Genomic DNA, 16,893 nt, shown 5'->3' with positions numbered 1-16,893 from the left:
ATCGGAAAATCTAGGAATCGGGATATATTAGAATCTCAGAATCTCGGAATCTCAGAATCTCAGAATCTCAGAATCTCGGGATCTCAGAATCTCAGAATCTCAGAATCGCAGGATCTCAAAATCTCAGATTTTCAGTGTATCAGAATTTCAGAATCTCAGAGTCTCAGAGTCTCAGAATCTTTCAGAATTACAGAATCTCAGATGATGAGAATCAGAAATTTGAAAATTTTGAGTTTTTTAAGTCTCAGAATCTCTGAATCTCAGAATCTCAGAATCTCAGAACCTCGGAATCTCAGAATCCAAGGATGTGAGAATCGGAGAGTCTAAGAATCTTGCAATCTTAGAATCTCAGAATCTCAGAATCTCCGGGTCTCAGAATCTCAGATTTTCAGAAAATCAGATTTCCATATCTCTCTCTCTCTCTTTATCTTACCTTCTCTAATCCCTTCTCTTTTACAGTATGAACACATCTGCTCTCGAAGCCTTCGCTTCCGAAGTCGCCGCTGCCACGAACCCTATAATGATGGTCGAGATGATCCCGATCATCAAGAAATATCTCCCAAGCAAGCACCAAGATCTCTGCAAAATTGTCTGCAACGATGGCTTTATCAACGCAGCCGACACAAGATTGGCTTACTACGGAGGCCTGGGTGCTCTCCTCACGCAGGTAAAGGAGTTCATGAACTTCCCGGGAAGTCTCGAGAAGTTTGAAACTGAGCTGTCCGCTCTTTATCTGGTGAGAAATGGGAAATTGTAGCTTACAATTAGTTTATACTCTCAGATGACGCCCAATATCCATTCAAGTCTCACCAATCAGAAATACATCTATAAATCCCAGCTTCTTGCGATCCTTCAGAAAATCGGTGAGGTTCCGATAATCCAGTTGTTGCCCAGAGAAGACTCCAAGTACTATGTCCTTCATTCGATCATAGCCATCTACCTGAGAACCAAAGAAAGCCAAATGAAGGATCCATTTGAGTTGATGACCTATGACGACGATCAGCTCGCGCACTTGGAAGCTATCATCAGCGTCCAGACTTTGACGTTCCAGGGAGAAGATTTGGATCCGTCGACCAGCTTGGAAAACATCATCGCCAAATTCAAAGCCCTTTTGCCTACGCACCCGAAGGATCAAAAACACAAGCGACTTCAGAGAATCATAGAGGAGTTTCATTCGTCAGGAAAAAACGTTATTGTCTATCAGAACCTGCTGTTTTGGACCACTATCCTTATCACCGAGTTCGACCGTTTTTTGGCTGCTCTTCCAGCTTATCAAGGCCCTACTCTTGTCAGAGTCTTCCATGACGACTTTGCCGGAAAATTCGTTTTGGAAAGGGAACTACTCGGGCTGGGAAATCCTGAAACAGTCGAAATCGAGACATTGAGAACTGTGGACTTCAAGAAGATTCGTGAATGGCAGAAAGAGAACAACCTTCCAGTTTCGCCAATGGGACCCGACCCGTATATGATGGACCAATATGAGGTAGGAAGAACGACATCTAGAAATTTAGAAAAAAAAATACAATTTTTCAGTTTGTCATAATGAGGATCCCAAGAACCTTCTTCCGCTCAATCCCGATCCCAGCCTGGTCCAAAAAGTATTTCCACCACGTGACTGAAGTTTTGATTGAGATACTTAGAGACATCATTTCAATCAGATGTGTCTTCCAGAACCTTCGTATGAAGCGTCTAGAAAAGCTCTTCGTGACAATGAAAGAGACTATGAATCAATTCACGGAGACACACGTAAGTTCGGATCACTTTACGAACTTCTTCAAAACAATCAGCTTTCAGCCAGCAATCCAATTGATCACCGAGTCTGAAGCCACCGGAATCAGAGAGGCGATCGAGCAGTGCCTCTTGAGGTACAAGGTCGTTCCTGGGAATCTGAAGCGGATCAGAGAGATTGAAGGATTCCATCTGAAACATCTCAAGGAGGAGCTCAAGAGATTGGGAGTCGTCTCAACATTTCCGGACATCGTCCAAGTTGCGAATGATTTGTTCCACGGTTACCATGAAGATCAACTCAATGATCGCGCTCTCACCACATTTGATATGTATCAAGCTGTGGAGAAGTGCAGACTTTCTCACATCGTCTGCAAGTCAGAGGTGAGATTTTCAGACAAATTGGACCTGTAGAAGAAGCTTCCTCTTCTGTTGAACCCATTTATCTCGCTTTGTGTGAAAGATACCAAAAGGTGACAAAAAGGACAAAATTTGTATCATATTATCAGAAATATTTTATCAATTGACAACTTTTTGGTGTCTTTCTCAGAAACCGAGGTAATTAATTCTAAAGTGCATGTACATATGGGGCGCGCTTTTTTTAGAGCTGTCGAACTAGTATCCTACGTTGAGCCCATTTATCTCGATTTCTGTCAATGGTATCAAAAAGTGATAAACTGAAAAAAATGTTTTTGGCAACATGATAAAAATGTTTTCAGTTGAGTCTTTTCTGATGTCTTTCTTAGAAACCTTAATAAATTGGGATCAATGAGACCAACTGATTATTGAGGAGATTTTTTCAGACTCGATCCTTCTTCCACAAGTTCAACTCTTGTCAGAAGGTGCATTGCTTGTGTGCAGTCTGCGATCAATCGAAGTGATTTCATATTGCATTCTGTGTTATTTTTTTGTGTAATTCCTTTTTCTGTAGATTTTTCCCAATTAATCGATAAAATGTGAACACTGAAATGTCTGGGATTTCTAAATTATCTAGTTGTAGGATTTCTAGAGTCTCTGGGTAGCCTAAAATGTCCAGTTCAGCAATCTTTGTATTGGCTTTAAAAAATCTGGAACTGCCTGAAAGTCTAGGATGTCTGATATCTGGAATTTTTGAATTCCTGGATAGTCGAAAATGTTTGACACTATTTAGAATGTCTAGATTCTAGAATACATATATATGACGTGTCTCACTTTATTCATTTGACAGAAAACCCAAAATGTCATTCTATTAGTTCTTCGGTTCTTTATCATACTTTGGTGACACTTCAGAATCCGCTCCTGCCGCCTGATGTTCCGGTGGTGCTGATTGAGCTGATACTGATTCAGAATCTTTTGGCGATACTTCAGAATCCGCTGGTCTAGTTTCAGAAGTCGCTGGTCTTGCTTCAGAATCCGCTGGTGTCACTTTCGAACCCATTGAAGCCGCTCCAGAGTCCTTTGGCTTCTTTTCAGAATCAGCTGGTGCTGCTTCAGATTCCTTCGGTGCCGCTTCAGAAGAGACTGGTGTTGCTTCGGAATTCGCTGGTGCCGCTTGAGCTGGTCTAGATTCAGAATACTTTGATGCTGCTCCATAATCGGCTGGTGTCACTTCAGATTCCTTTGGCGCTACTTCAGAAGTCGCTGATGCCGCTTTAGATTCCTTGGGCCCAGCTTTAGCATCCACTGGTTCAGCTGCGGGAACCTCTGATGACATTTCCTCAAACCACGAGTCTTCCAGTTCGTAAAAGATTCGGGAGCTCTGAAAAAAGAAATTTCAGAATTTTTCAAACAAAATTCTCTTCTTACCTTCTCCACTCTCGTAATACAAAAGAACTGAAGAATCTCCACAGCTGAGCACAAGTCGAGACTAGGGAAATGTTTCAACAGTCTCCCCTTGAATACATTTCCTGCCAGCTTGACCATTTCCGGGAACGCCGTGTCCAATTCCAGATATTTAATCTCTTCCACCAATTGCTTTATAGTCCACAATCCCTTATCGATGTGTCGAACTTCTTTCTTTTCAGCAGGTGGAGAGATTTTATTATTTTTGAAATACTCCAGAATCCCGTCTTTGATCTTCTCGATATCCGACTGGAGTACCAAACGATAGCCTTTCTGAAACACGTTTAAGCATGAGCAATCTAAGAAATTAAAGACTCTCACCTGCATTTCCTCCAAAGTCGTTTTAATGAAACTGAAAGCATCCAGGATTTTGTCCCTCCTTTCAATGGATACGTTTTGGAAATATCCCTTGTTGTGGGCCCAGAAAATGAAATATTGAATCGTGGGTTCAGCTGGGAGACAGAATGTGCCATCTACTAATGGAATCCAGACATTCTTTTTGTGAGCTTTCTTGTGCTGGGTAACGATGAGCTGGAATATTTTTTAGAGTACTCTACTTGCACATTGAGATCAATAGTCTCGATTTCTGTCAAAGATATCAAAAAAAAGATCAATTGATAAAATATTGCGATCATATGCTAAACATTTTATCAGTTATTCACTTTTTCATATCCATCAAAACAATCGACATAAATTTGCTGAAAGTTAAAGGGCACCTATTATATATTTCTCTTATAGAACGCTACCCACCTACACATTTGAGCTCAATTATCTCGATGCCTATAAGAGATATCATAAAATGTTCAACTGATAAAATTTTGGTGATAAAATGAGACACATTTTATCAGTTGACATATTTCTGATAGCTTCTGTAGGAACCGAGTTAATAGAGCTCAAAGCGCACCTTTTAGCATATTTTGGATAAATCCTCTACGTAAAATTTGAGCTTAATTACCTCTATTTCTGTGAAAAATATAAAAAGCTTGTTTATTTATAAATTATTAATCACGATCTCATCAATATTTTATCAGTTGACACAATTTTGATATCTTCTGTAGGAACCGAGATAATTGACTTCAACTTTGAGACAGCAAAAACTTCGAGCCGATTGTTCTAGGACCCTCACCTCAACATTCTGACGCTTAAGCGAAAGCACCTCTCGAATATCCAGACAATACATTGGTCCTTTATCCTGGAGCATCTCCTCGAGCTGTACAGTATCCATTGCACACCGTTTCATCTCTCGCAACAGCTCAAATCCAAGAACATAACTGTTGTTGGTCTCCTTGAACAAACGAACGTAAGCAGTTTTTGGACCCTGATCTACAGGATAAGGGGTGAACCACGACATGTTGTTATTGATGAAATTGTTGAATTCGACAGTGATAATATACATCATGTTAATCAAGTAGTCATAAAACTGTTGGTTTTTGTGCACTGGTCGTTCCTCGTGACTAATCATCAGGACTTTGCGGAGGCTTGTGAATTCTGGATCATACTTATTCACTGGCATCATCGTCTTAATCGTATCAAAAACATAGTCAATCGTCTTCTGATGTTTTTGATGTATTTTGTACTTTCTACCCTTATGCGTCGCCAGTTTGAATCTGTCGGTGACGTGCTTTTCAAACACTGCCAATTCATTCGCTTCATAAGGCATAAACTCCAATTTGCCCTCCATCATCTCGTCTTTGGTCCGCATATAAATTGCCATCATTTTCACAATCGGTACGTTATTCTGATTCATTCGGAAGCTATCGTTCATTGTCAGCATTTGCATTTGATTGAGGATTTCGCGTTTGAAGATGTACGACTTTGCTGCTTTCATGCTTTGGTAGATCCTTGGAGGGAGCTGAAAATGTATATGCAGTACGTGTCTTTCAGTTGGTCTTCGGCAATTTCAGGAGCCTGGAGCTCGACTGTCAAGTATCCTGGGAGTTTGAAAACTTTGAAAGGAGTGAAACAGACCTAGAAAAAAAACTTTGCATTCACTGAATGTATTGAAAATTCTATGTATTTTCCGCTTTCTAAAAAAAATCTGTTTATCACGTTTTCAGTTAAAACTGGCCAAAAAGGGGTGTCCATCAGAAATGGGAGAATAGTTGGAAAACTAGGAATTTTCAAACAATTCGGCAAATGCAAAGTTTTCAATCTAGGTTTGTTTTACACTTTCCGAAATTTTCAAAGTGATCGGAAACTTCACAGCAGTGTTCCAGACTTTTAAAAATGGCCGAAAATCAACTGAAACATACGTATTACTGTAGCTCAAGAAATACTCACCATTGGGTATAGAGAAGAAAGTTCGGATTCGAAGAAATCCATACTTCCAGGAAAATTACGAAATCGCTCCACAGAGTTTAGAAGAGCTTCACGACCTCCATAGTATTTGCACTCGGTCCTCAGAGAAGGTTCGTAGTCGGAGCAGTCTACCACATGACGGTCATCCTCGTGTAGAAATGCATGAAAAAATGCAGCTGAACTCGGGTATTTCGGATTCAGAAGCCACGGTTTATCGGTTGGAATAGGAGGTGCAGCAGATGGTTCGGGAGAAGATTCAGTCATCACTGAAACAAATCGCAGTGAAAATTGTTTTTTAAAAGAGAGGACAAGGCTATTGTCGAATTAAAGAAAGTGACACCTGAGAATTTGAAAACTTTTGCTTTTTTTGGTCTACGAAAAAATGCGGCAAAAACGTAATATTTCACAATTTCGGCTAGTTTGAGCTACTTTCGCGTTTGAGTTTAGTTTTTTGCTGAAAAGTGGATTCTAGAGATGCTAGCGATCATTTTCATACCAAGAAATCAACATTTTGTTCAGAAAATTCCACTAAATTCACATAAATAAATTTGTTATCTACAGTATCCGTTTTCGCTCCGCCCCCTCGTAAATCGACACGAGCGCCGTCTCCGAGATTTTCAGGTGTCACTTTTTTTAATCCGACAATATGCTGTGCCACAGCTTTGGATTTAGGAATAGAAAAGTGTGAAAAATGAGCGAGAAATGTTTTCAAAATGAAGGAAATCAAGTCATCTTCTGGGTTTCCCGCATTTCAAAAGTTTTTTTTTTGAATTTTGATCTACCAACAAAAATTCTAATTTCATGCATGTCTGAAAACTTTTCCCTTTCTCTTTCTCTGGGTAGCCTAAAATGTCCAGTTCGGCAATCTTTGGATTGCTAAAAGAATCTGAAACTGCCTTATAGGTCTGGGAAGTCCGAAATCGCTGAAAAATCCTTAACAGCAAACAATGGTTGTAATGTCTAGAATGTCTTGATTATCTGGTATGTCTCACTTTATTTACTTGACAGAAATCACAAAATATCATTAAATTAGTTTTTCGGTTCTTAATCATCCGCTGGTGCCGCTTGAGCTGGTTCTGATTCCTTTGACGCTGCTCCAGAATCAGCTGGTGCCGCTCCAACATCCTTTGGTGACACTTCAGAATCCGCTTTTTCAGCTTCAGAATTCGCAGGTGCCGCTTCAGAATCCGCTGGTGTCACTTTAGAATCCATTGAAGCCGCTTCAGAGTCCTTTGGCTTCTTTTCAGAATCAGCTTCCGTTGGTGTCGCTTCATGAGCCGCTGGTGCCACTTCAGAATCCACTGATTTTGCTTCAGATTCCTTTGGTGTCGCTTCAGATTTCTTTGGTGCTGCTTCAGATGCCGCTTTTGAATCCTTAGGCTCAGCTTTAAAATCTGCTAGTCCAGGAACCTCTGATGACATTTCCTCAAACCACGAGTCCTCCAGTTCGTAAAAGGTTCGGGTGTTCTGAAAAATCAAAACTTCTGAATTTTTCCACAACATTCCCCCTTGCCTCGTCCACTCTTGTAATACAAAAGAACTGACAAATCTCCACAGCTGAGCACAGATCGAGTGTACGGAAATGTTCCAACTTTTCAAACTTGAATACGTTTTCTGCAAACTTCACCATATCCGGGAATGGCTCGTCCAATTTGAGATGTTTGATCTCCTCCGCCAAATTATTTTCAGTCCACAATCCCTCATCAATTTGTCGAACTTCAATCTTTTCAGCAGGTGGAGAGATTTTATTATTTTTGAAATACTCCAGAATCCCGTCTTTGATCTTTTCGACATCCGACTGGAGTACCAAACGATAGCCTTTCTGAAACATATTCAAACATGAGCAGTGAGGGAAAAAAAGTCCAAGAATCTCACCTCCAAATCCTCCAAAGTCGTTTTAATGAAACTGAAAGCTCCAAGAATTTTGTCCCGTTTTTCAGTTGATGCGTTTTGGAAATATTTCGCATTGTGGATCCGGTAAACGAAAAATTGAATCATGTCTTCAGCTTGGAGACAGAATGTGCCATCTACCAATGGAATCCAGATAGGCGTTTTGAAAGCTTTCAGATTCTTGCTGACAACGAGCTGGAAGTATTTTTACCGTAAAACCTGTGATAAGAGAACCCAGTTCATGTGAATCAATTTTATTTCGGTTACTGTCGAAGACATCAAAAAGTGATCATCTGATAAACTATTTCTGATAATATCGTAAACATTTTATCAGTTGATCAATTTTGATATCTCTCAGAGGTACTGGGATAATTTTGCTAAAGATTAAAGTGCTATTTGGGCTTAAATATCTTGGTTCCTTCAAAAGATATCAAGAAACTCCCAACTGATAAAATATTTATGATAAAATCACCAACATTTTATCAGCGGATACAATTTTGAAATCACTCATAGAAATATAGATAATTAAGCTCAAAGATCACGTACAGGACTACGGTGTACCAAAATGAAGCTCTACTTTTGAGCACCATTATCTTGGCTCCTTTGAAAGATTTCAAGAAACTCCCAACTGATGAAATATTCATCATAGTATCACCAACATTTTATCAGTTAAAAAATTTTTTCATATCTTTCAAAGGAACCGAGATTATTGAGCTCGTCTGGCGTTCAATAAGTTTTTCTCACCTCCAAGTTTTGAAGCTTGAGCGAAAGCACGATCCGGATATCAAGACAATACATTGGTCTTTTATCCTGGAGAATCTCCTCGAGCTGTACAGTATCCATTTCACACCGTTTCATCTCTCTCAACAGCTCAAATCCAAGAACATAACTGTTTTTTTCCTCCTTGAACAAACGAACGAAAGCAGTTTTTGGACCCTGAACTACAGGATAAGGAGTGAACCACGACTTGTTGTTATTGATAAAATTGTTGAATTCGACAGTGATAATATACATCATGTTAATCAAGTAGTCATAAAACGTATGGTTATTGTGCACTGGTCGTTCCTCGTGACTAATTATCAGGACTTTGCGGAGGCTTGTAAATTCTGGATCATATTTATTGACTGGCATCATCGCTTTGATTGTCTCGAAAACATATTCAATCGTCTTCTGCTTCTTCTGCGTTATTTTAAACTTTCTACCCGTATGCCTCGCCAGTCTGAATCTATCGGTGACGTGCTTTTGAAACACCGCCAGCTTGTCTTCATCATAGGGCACAAATTCCAAATTGCCCTCCATCATCTCGTCTTTGGTCCGCATATAAATCGCCATCATTCTCAAAATCGGGACGTTATCCTGAGTCATTCGGAAGTTTGCGTTCATTGTCAGCATTTGCATTTGATTGAGGATTTCGCGTTTGAAGATGTACGACTTTGCTGCTTTCATGCTTTGGTAGATCCTTGGATTGAGCTAAAATTGTATTTAACTTTTGGAAGGTTTCTACAGTATCGGTCAATAAGATGTATTACCCATTTTTTAGTTGATTTACCTACATTTTCAGAAGTCTGGAGCTCGACGGTCAAGTTTCCAATCACTTTGAAACATTCGGAGGGTATAAAACAAACTTAGATTGAAAACTTAGTATTTGCAGAATTTTTCGAAAATTCCTACTTTTCCAGCTATTTGCCGATTTCTGAATGACACCTGTTTTTTTAAAACAGAAAAATAGGGGTGTCTTTCAGAAATCGGCAAATCGCTGAAAACCTAGAAATTTTCAAAAAAATTCTCGTAAAGTTTCCAATTTAGGTCTGTTTTACACCCTCCAAAATGTTCAAAAAAGCTCGAAACTTGACAGCCGAGCGCCAGACTTTTGAAAATTTCGGAACTCTATAAAAAAAGATTTTTGTATACCGGAAAAACTGTAATATAGCGCCAGGGATGCTTCAAAAAATGTCACGAAATTTTCAGATTCCACTGCTACTCTTTGAATAAAGCAAGAACATTTTTTCTGCTACCTTCAAGCCTCTCATAAGGGTGCCGTTGTACTAGAGGGAGCGTTCTACTACAGGTTACGTTATATTACAATTTTCAGAGTATGACCAGATGCTCACCATTGGAAATGGAGAACAAAGTTCTGACTCGAAGAAATCCATACTTCCAGGAAAGTTTGTTCCACGATGTTTAGAAGAGCTTGACGACCTCCATAGTACTCGCATTCGGACCTCACAGACGGGTCGTTGTCGGTTCCGCCGACCATATAATACTCATCCTCGGGTAGATAGGCATAGAAAAAAGCAGATGGACCAGGATATTTGGGTTTCAGAAGCCACGGTTTATTGGTTGGAATAGCAGGCGCAGCAGAAGGTTCGGAAGAAGATTCAGCCATTACTGAAACAATGAAAACATATTTTCGAAAAGGGAACAAGGCTATGCTGTGCAGCGGCCGGCCGGGCGGTCGGTATTTAGAGCCTTGGATTTAAGAAAAGAAAAATGTGAAAAAATGAGCGAGAAATGATTTGAAAATGAAGGAAAAAAAGACATCATCTGGTTTTTCCGCATTTCAAAAGTTTTTTTTTTGAATTTTGATCTACCAACAAAAATTCTAATTTCATGCATGTCTGAAAACTTTTCCCTTTCTCTTTCTCTGGGTAGCCTTTTTTTCATCAAAAGCCAGTTTTCTATTTTTTAATTTTCAATTTGGTATAATTCAAATATAGCCCCCCAACCTCAATATGACCCCCCACCTTATAAACAACTATAGTAGAGCTTCCCACCAGTACAAACATGGGTGGGGGGCTCTACTGAGGTGTGGGGGGGGGGGGGGGGCTAAAGTTGAATTGGTTGATTAAAGCATGACCCCCCCCCCACCAGTACTAAGTGGGGGCCTATACTTGAAGAGCCTGGTATTCTTAACATATGGCCCCCACCCCTCCCTGCCGTCTTCAATTAAAGCCCCCAACCATTCCAAATTAGCCCCCCCCCCCAAAAAGAGAACATTATCCTAGCCCCACACTTTATTCAAATATGACCCCCACCTATTAAAAAATAGCCCCCACCCATTCAATTTTAGACCCCCACCAATTCAATTTTAGACCCCCACCAATTCAAAAATAGGTCCCCACCATTTTTTGGCCTAAGCCTGAATTTTAGAATGTTTTAATTTTGAAAGTTCTGATAAGATATACATAGCTGAAAAGTATTTCTCAGAAAAAGTTCCCAAGAAACAAGGAAAAATGGTGAAAAATGACACAAATTCCGAAAAAAATTAAAGAAAAATTTTAAAAAAGCTCAAAATTTGCATCATGACGGCTACGGTACCCTTCACACACCACAAACTACGCAAAAGTGGGGGGGGCTTATTTTGAATTGGAATGGACCATTTAAAAGTGGGGGTCTATATTTAAATTGGTGGAGGGCTTTTTTTGAACTGCTGCAAGTGTCTAGATTGTTGGAGGTGGGGGCTCTACTATGGCTCATTTTGGGGGCTATACTTGAATTGGGGTGGGGACTATATTTGAATTCAGCCTTCAATTTTTTTTCAAAATTGTATTTTTCCTTCTTACAGAGAATTTTGTAATTTTCAGAAATTTTCTTTTTTTTCTTTTTTTTCCGATTTTTCGAAAAATTCCCTAATTCTAAAAATTTGAATTTTCGTAAGTCTAGGATGCAATTTTGTTTCGAGATTTTTGACATTCTGAGATTCTGAGATTCTGAGATTCCTAATTTTTTAGGTTCCTCTTTTTCAATTTTTTTGGTCGATTTCCGATCATTTTCTAGTTTTCAGTAATTTAAAAATATTTTTTCGCCTGTTTTTGAAACTTCACTCTATCTGAAACTATGAATTTCAAAATTTGTGTTATTTTGAAATGATCTTAAAATCTCAGATTCTAATATTCCAGGATTCAGAGATTCTGAGATTCTAATATTCCGAGATTCTAATATTCCCGGATTCTAATATTCTGAGATTCTGAAATTCTGAAATTCTATGGTTCTGAGATTCCGGGATTCTAATATTCCGAGATTCTAATATTCCGGGATTCTGAGATTCTAATATTCCGGGATTCTAATATTCCGGGATTCTAATATTCTGAGATTCTGAAATTCTGAAATTCTGAAATTCTATGGTTCTGAGATTCCGGGGTTCTAATATTCCGGGATTCTGAGATTATAATATTCCGGGATTCTAACATTCCGGGATTCTAATATTCCGGGATTCTGAGATTATAATATTCCGGGATTCTAACATTCCGGGATTCTAATATTCCGGGATTCTGAGATTCTGAGATTCTAATGGTCCGGAATTCTAATATTCCGGGATTCTGAGGTTCTTCTGAGATTCTGAGATTCTATGATTCTGAAATTTTCAGAATCTTTTGAAAAAAATGTATTATATCTTTTTTATAATTTCGTAATTCTTAATTTTTTTTGCGAATTTTTCACAAAATTCTATAGAAAACCTTCTTCATTATAATCTTTATTTACTTGACAAGAACCAAAAATATATAAGAAATACATCAAAAATCAATCAATCCGTCGGCGAGTCATCACTCAGGGTGATCAATCCCTCAAACCACTCCTCTTTGAAAATGATAAAGTGATGAGCAATCTAAAATTCCAATTTAATTTCTCATGAACATTCTTCAAATCTCACCCCAAGTCGTCGAATGATACAGAAGGACTGCAACATTTCGACAGCTGTAAACATGTCAACATCGCGAATATGGTTCAATTCTTTGATTTTGAGAACGATGTTGCCAATTTTCAAAATTTCCGGAAACGTTCTGCCCAAATCGAGATACTTCAACTCTTCCACCAACTGCTTTTCCGTCCACAGGCCTGGATGAATCTGTCGAACTTCCCTCTTTTGTGCAGGTGGGACGATTCCAGCGTTTTTGAGATTTTCCAGAATCTCTGTTCTCGTTTTATTGAATTCCGCTTCAGAGATTAGGCGGTAGTTGAACTGGAAAGAACAATAATTTTGAAGGATTCGAAAATTTAAAAAATTCAAAATCCAACTCACCGGGATGTAGTCTACAACTGTCTTCAGAGGTTTCAACGCTTCAAGGATCTTGTCTCTGGTCTCTTCCGTGGCGTCTTGGAAATATCTTTTGGTATGGATCCAGTTGACAAAATACTGAACTGTGTCAAGACGTTGGAGACAGAACGTTCCATCATAGCTTGGAAACCATACCGGCGTTTTGTGAGATTTTACAATGTCGACGACAATGCGCTGAAATTGAAAAAGTGGGCTTCTCAGGAATGGATTGAAATAAAGATGTCTCAAAAAGTACCCAAGGATCTATCCCATAAGAGGGGTCCCATTTCGGGTTCCTTGGTCGTATGATCGGACCATCAGTTTCCAAGAGGTGCCCCCGTTCAATCGATTAAGCAAGCGGTCTCAACAAGACGACCGTAATCCCATCATTTAAGGAGTGGGACCAAAGCAAGATTGATGGAACAGTAGTCGGAGAAAAGAATCCCCTTATAGGACCAACGATCCATAAAGGTACTGTAGATAGACACTCAAAACAGGTTGTCGGGTTTCATTCCTTACCTCCACATTCTTGAGTTCCAGCTGGAGCACATTTCGAATATCAAGACAAAACAATGGTCTATGACCCTGAAGCATCTCCTCAAGCTGAACAGTATTCATTCCACACCGTTGCATTTCTTTCAATAGCTCAAACCCAAGAACATAGTTGTTTTTATTCTCCTTGAACACACGAACATAAGCAGTTATTGGATTCCGGTCAACAGGATACGGAAGAAACCACGACTTGTTGGCTTTGATGAACTTGTCAAATTCTTCAATGATGACATACATCATGTTAAGAATGAACTCATAGAATGCATGGTTGTTTTCCACTGGTTTCAGCTCGTGAAGCCTCATCAAAAGTTTGCGAAGAGATGTGAACTCTGGATCGTATCTGTTCACTGGCAACATCGCTTTCAATGTGTCGAACACAAATTTCATCGTCTTCTGATTCTTCTGTTTCATCTTGTACTTTTTATTCTGATGCGTCGCATATTGGAATTTTCTGCTGAGTTCCTTACCAAGCTTCACCCAGTTCTCAAATTCAAGAGGAGCGAATTCAACTTTTCCCTCCATCATCTCCTCCTTGGTCCGCGAATAAATCGCCATAATCTGTATGAGCGGCTTGTTATCTTGATCTGCTCTCAAGTTTGGAATCTTGGTCAACATTTGCATTTGAGGAAACAGGTCTCGTTTGTAGATGTACGACTTTTTGCTCATGCTTTGGAAGTGCCTTGGAGAAATCTGCAAATTGTTTTTTATGGTTCGAAATCATGCGCCGACCGCAGAAAACTCACCACTGGATACGGCGTCGAAAGTTCAGCTTGAAATTTGTCCAGATTTCCGGGAAAGTTACGGTATTCCTCGACGTTGACAAGAAGAGTCCCATGACCTCCGTAGTAATCCATTTGGTAGTCTTCGAGTTGCAGCCATGGCTCGCCGTTCCTCATGAAAATGTAACCATGATGATCCTCGTGTATGAAGGCGTAGTAGAAGACGCCGGCACCCGGGTATTTGGGATTCAGAAGCCATGGGCGATCGGTTGGGATAGGTGGGGCGGCAGGAGGTTTGTGCATTTCTGAAAAAAGCATTTTCTACAATTTTTTGAAAAAACATGCTAAAAAAGCCGGAAAAAAAGGCAGAAGAATGTACAAAAACGTCGTCGAAAAATGAGTAAAAATGGGAAAAAACTGAACAAAACAAAAAGTTGAAAATAAATCCCGCAATCAAAAAAAATTTGATCTACCAAATTTTTTTTTCGAAATTTTTGAAATTTTTTGTCCGCATGTCTGATAAATTTTTGCTGAAATTAGTCAGACATCTGTCACTTTTTTCAGAATAGAGCCGTGCACCAAAATTGCAAAAAGGGGCGGGGTTTATTGAAAACCTTTTTTTCTAATTTTTCCATAGAAAGCCACCAAAGCTGAAAACTTTCAGCTCGAATATCTCGTGCTCTGTGAACGATATCAACATTTTGTCAACTGATAAGATATAGGTGATTTTATGTGATTATAATTGCGCTCAAAGTGGTACGGTATTTTTTCTCCAAAAACGTCAAAAATTTAAAATTTAAATACAGCCACAAATACCTTCATTTACTTGACAAACAATTAATCAAATTCAAAAAATATGACAAAAATACAAAACCATTTATCACCTCAAAAAAGTTCATAATAATTATTTTTCGAAGATTCTCAAAAATTCGAAATTGAATGAATATTATTATCGAACAGTACAGAAAAGAGGGGTTCTCCTTCCCTCGGCAAAATGCTTATCACAATATCAGTAACATCTTGTCAGTTGAAAATTTTTTGATACCTCTCACAGAAAAATCATAGTAAAAGTCGGTACAACCAAAAAAAGTTTCCCGTCATCGAAATTTTTTTCGAAACTTCAATTCTTTCGAAACTTGATCGACTTCGTTTGCATGTCTGAAAAAATATTCAAAATCGAAAACTCGAAATTTTTGATGAGAAATTCTGAAATTTGGAAAAAGTTGAATTTTTGAGAAAAGGAGGGAAAACGAAATGCAAAACTTTTTCCTGAAATAAATACAGTTACAAGCAAAAAGAAACTCTTTAAAATGACTATTTTCACGATTCCGCATTCAACAGCATCTAGTCCATATCCAGCAGCTCCGATTCCAGCTCCACCAGCTCCGATTCCACCTCCACCAGCTCTGATTCTACCTCCACCAGCTCCATCTGATTCCACCTCCACCAGCTCCGATTCCTCCTGAAAATGACTATTTTTTTTGCCTATTTTCACAAAAAGCACAAAACGTCAAAAAAGGAAAATCCTCGGCGGGGGTCGAACCAAAAACCCTCGGCTCAATAGGCGGCAGTGTATACCACTAAACCATCCGTGCACATTAGACTACAAGGATAGAATACAATTTTGACATGGGACACGCGTGAAAAATTCAAAAACTTAAATTATTTTGGGAAATTTAGCGAAAGAAAGTTTCACGCTTTGGAGAAAATTATTTTAAAAAGTGAAAAAATTGAGCACAGAGATAAGAATCACCCCGGGTTTTTTTTGTATATAAGGGAAGAAAGAAACAGTGAGAATCAGTCAGTTTCCGAATGGGAACTGACATCCAGCTGGAGCTGGAAACCGGGGTCCTGGAAATGGAACTGGAGCCATTCGATTTGGAGATCATGATCCTGAAGCTGGAATCGGAGCACTTGGAACTGGAGCTGTTGAGACCGGACCTGGAGCTGGTGGAGGTGAAATTGGAGCTGGTGGAGGTGGAATCAGAGCTGGTGGAGGTGGAATCAGAGCTGGTGATGGTGGAATCGGAGCTGCTGGCGATAGAATCGGAGCTGGTGGAGGTGGAATCGGTGCTGGTGGAGGTGAAATCGGAACTAGTGGAGGTGAAATCGGGGCTGGTGGAGGTGGAATCGGAGCTGCTGAATATGGAATAGGTGCTGTTGAAGGCGGAATCGTATTCGGTGGAGGTGGAGTCGGAGCTGGCGGAAGTGGAATCGGAGCTGGTGGAGGTGAAATCGGAGCTGGTAGAAGTGGAATCGGAGCTGCTGGCGATAGAATCGGAGCTGGTGGAGCTGGAATCGGAGCTGCTAGATATGGAATAGATGCTGTTGAAGGCGGAATCGTATTCGGTGGAGGTGGAGTCGGAGCTGGCGGAAGTGGAATCGGAGCTGGTGGAGGTGAAATCGGAGCTGGTAGAAGTGGAATCGGAGCTGCTGGCGATAGAATCGGAGCTGGTGGAGGTGGAATCGGTGCTGGTGGAGGTGAAATCGGAACTAGTGGAGGTGAAATCGGGGCTGGTGGAGGTGGAATCGGAGCTGGTGGAGGTGGAATCAGAGCTGGTGATGGTGGAATCGGAGCTGCTGGCGATAGAATCGGAGCTGGTGGAGGTGGAATCGGTGCTGGTGGAGGTGAAATCGGAGCTGCTGAATATGGAATAGGCGCTGCTGAAGGCGGAATCGTATTCGGTGGAGGAGGAATCGTATTCGGTGGAGGTGGAGTCGGAGCTGGCGGAAGTGGAATCGGAGCTGGTGGAGGTGAAATCGGAGCTGGTAGAAGTGGAATCGGAGCTGGAGGAGGTGGAATCAGAGCTGGTGAGGGTGGAATCGGAGCTGCTGGCGATAGAATCGGAGCTG

The 16,893-nt window shown here is 40.1% G+C and overlaps 5 protein-coding genes across 5 annotated transcripts; 1 reads left to right on the top strand and 4 right to left on the bottom strand.

Moving 5' to 3' along the window:
* Window positions 1-460: 460 nt before the first annotated feature.
* Window positions 461-2,606, top strand: CBG10519 (the record flags this gene model as incomplete). The annotated part of the gene is made up of 5 exons (XM_045236780.1): window positions 461-736; window positions 782-1,483; window positions 1,534-1,746; window positions 1,795-2,109; window positions 2,529-2,606. The coding sequence occupies 5 exons, from the start codon at window positions 461-463 to the stop codon at window positions 2,604-2,606; spliced, it is 1,584 nt and encodes a 527-aa protein (XP_045094304.1).
* Window positions 2,607-2,953: 347 nt separating this feature from the next.
* CBG10520 lies at window positions 2,954-6,108 on the bottom strand (the record flags this gene model as incomplete). Its single annotated transcript, XM_045236779.1, has 4 exons — window positions 2,954-3,463; window positions 3,511-4,077; window positions 4,673-5,398; window positions 5,827-6,108. 4 exons carry the CDS (start codon window positions 6,106-6,108, stop codon window positions 2,954-2,956), a joined length of 2,085 nt encoding a protein of 694 aa, XP_045094305.1.
* Window positions 6,109-6,888: 780 nt separating this feature from the next.
* Window positions 6,889-10,120, bottom strand: CBG10521 (the record flags this gene model as incomplete). The annotated part of the gene is made up of 5 exons (XM_045236778.1): window positions 6,889-7,311; window positions 7,358-7,666; window positions 7,720-7,929; window positions 8,479-9,204; window positions 9,890-10,120. The coding sequence occupies 5 exons, from the start codon at window positions 10,118-10,120 to the stop codon at window positions 6,889-6,891; spliced, it is 1,899 nt and encodes a 632-aa protein (XP_045094306.1).
* A 2,139-nt stretch (window positions 10,121-12,259) lies between these two features.
* On the bottom strand, window positions 12,260-14,343 carry CBG10522 (the record flags this gene model as incomplete). Its single annotated transcript, XM_002635809.1, has 5 exons — window positions 12,260-12,340; window positions 12,386-12,694; window positions 12,755-12,964; window positions 13,289-14,011; window positions 14,065-14,343. 5 exons carry the CDS (start codon window positions 14,341-14,343, stop codon window positions 12,260-12,262), a joined length of 1,602 nt encoding a protein of 533 aa, XP_002635855.1.
* Window positions 14,344-14,862: 519 nt separating this feature from the next.
* Window positions 14,863-15,866, bottom strand: CBG26961 (the record flags this gene model as incomplete). Its single annotated transcript, XM_045236777.1, has 3 exons — window positions 14,863-14,865; window positions 15,380-15,502; window positions 15,861-15,866. The coding sequence occupies 3 exons, from the start codon at window positions 15,864-15,866 to the stop codon at window positions 14,863-14,865; spliced, it is 132 nt and encodes a 43-aa protein (XP_045099047.1).
* Window positions 15,867-16,893: the final 1,027 nt, after the last annotated feature.

Source organism: Caenorhabditis briggsae, assembly GCF_000004555.2.
Source record: "Caenorhabditis briggsae complete genome, chrV, whole genome shotgun sequence".
NCBI classification, from domain to species: domain Eukaryota; kingdom Metazoa; phylum Nematoda; class Chromadorea; order Rhabditida; family Rhabditidae; genus Caenorhabditis; species Caenorhabditis briggsae.
The sequence above is the reverse complement of the archived record's forward strand: the minus strand, read 5'-3'. Positions and strand labels throughout refer to the sequence as shown.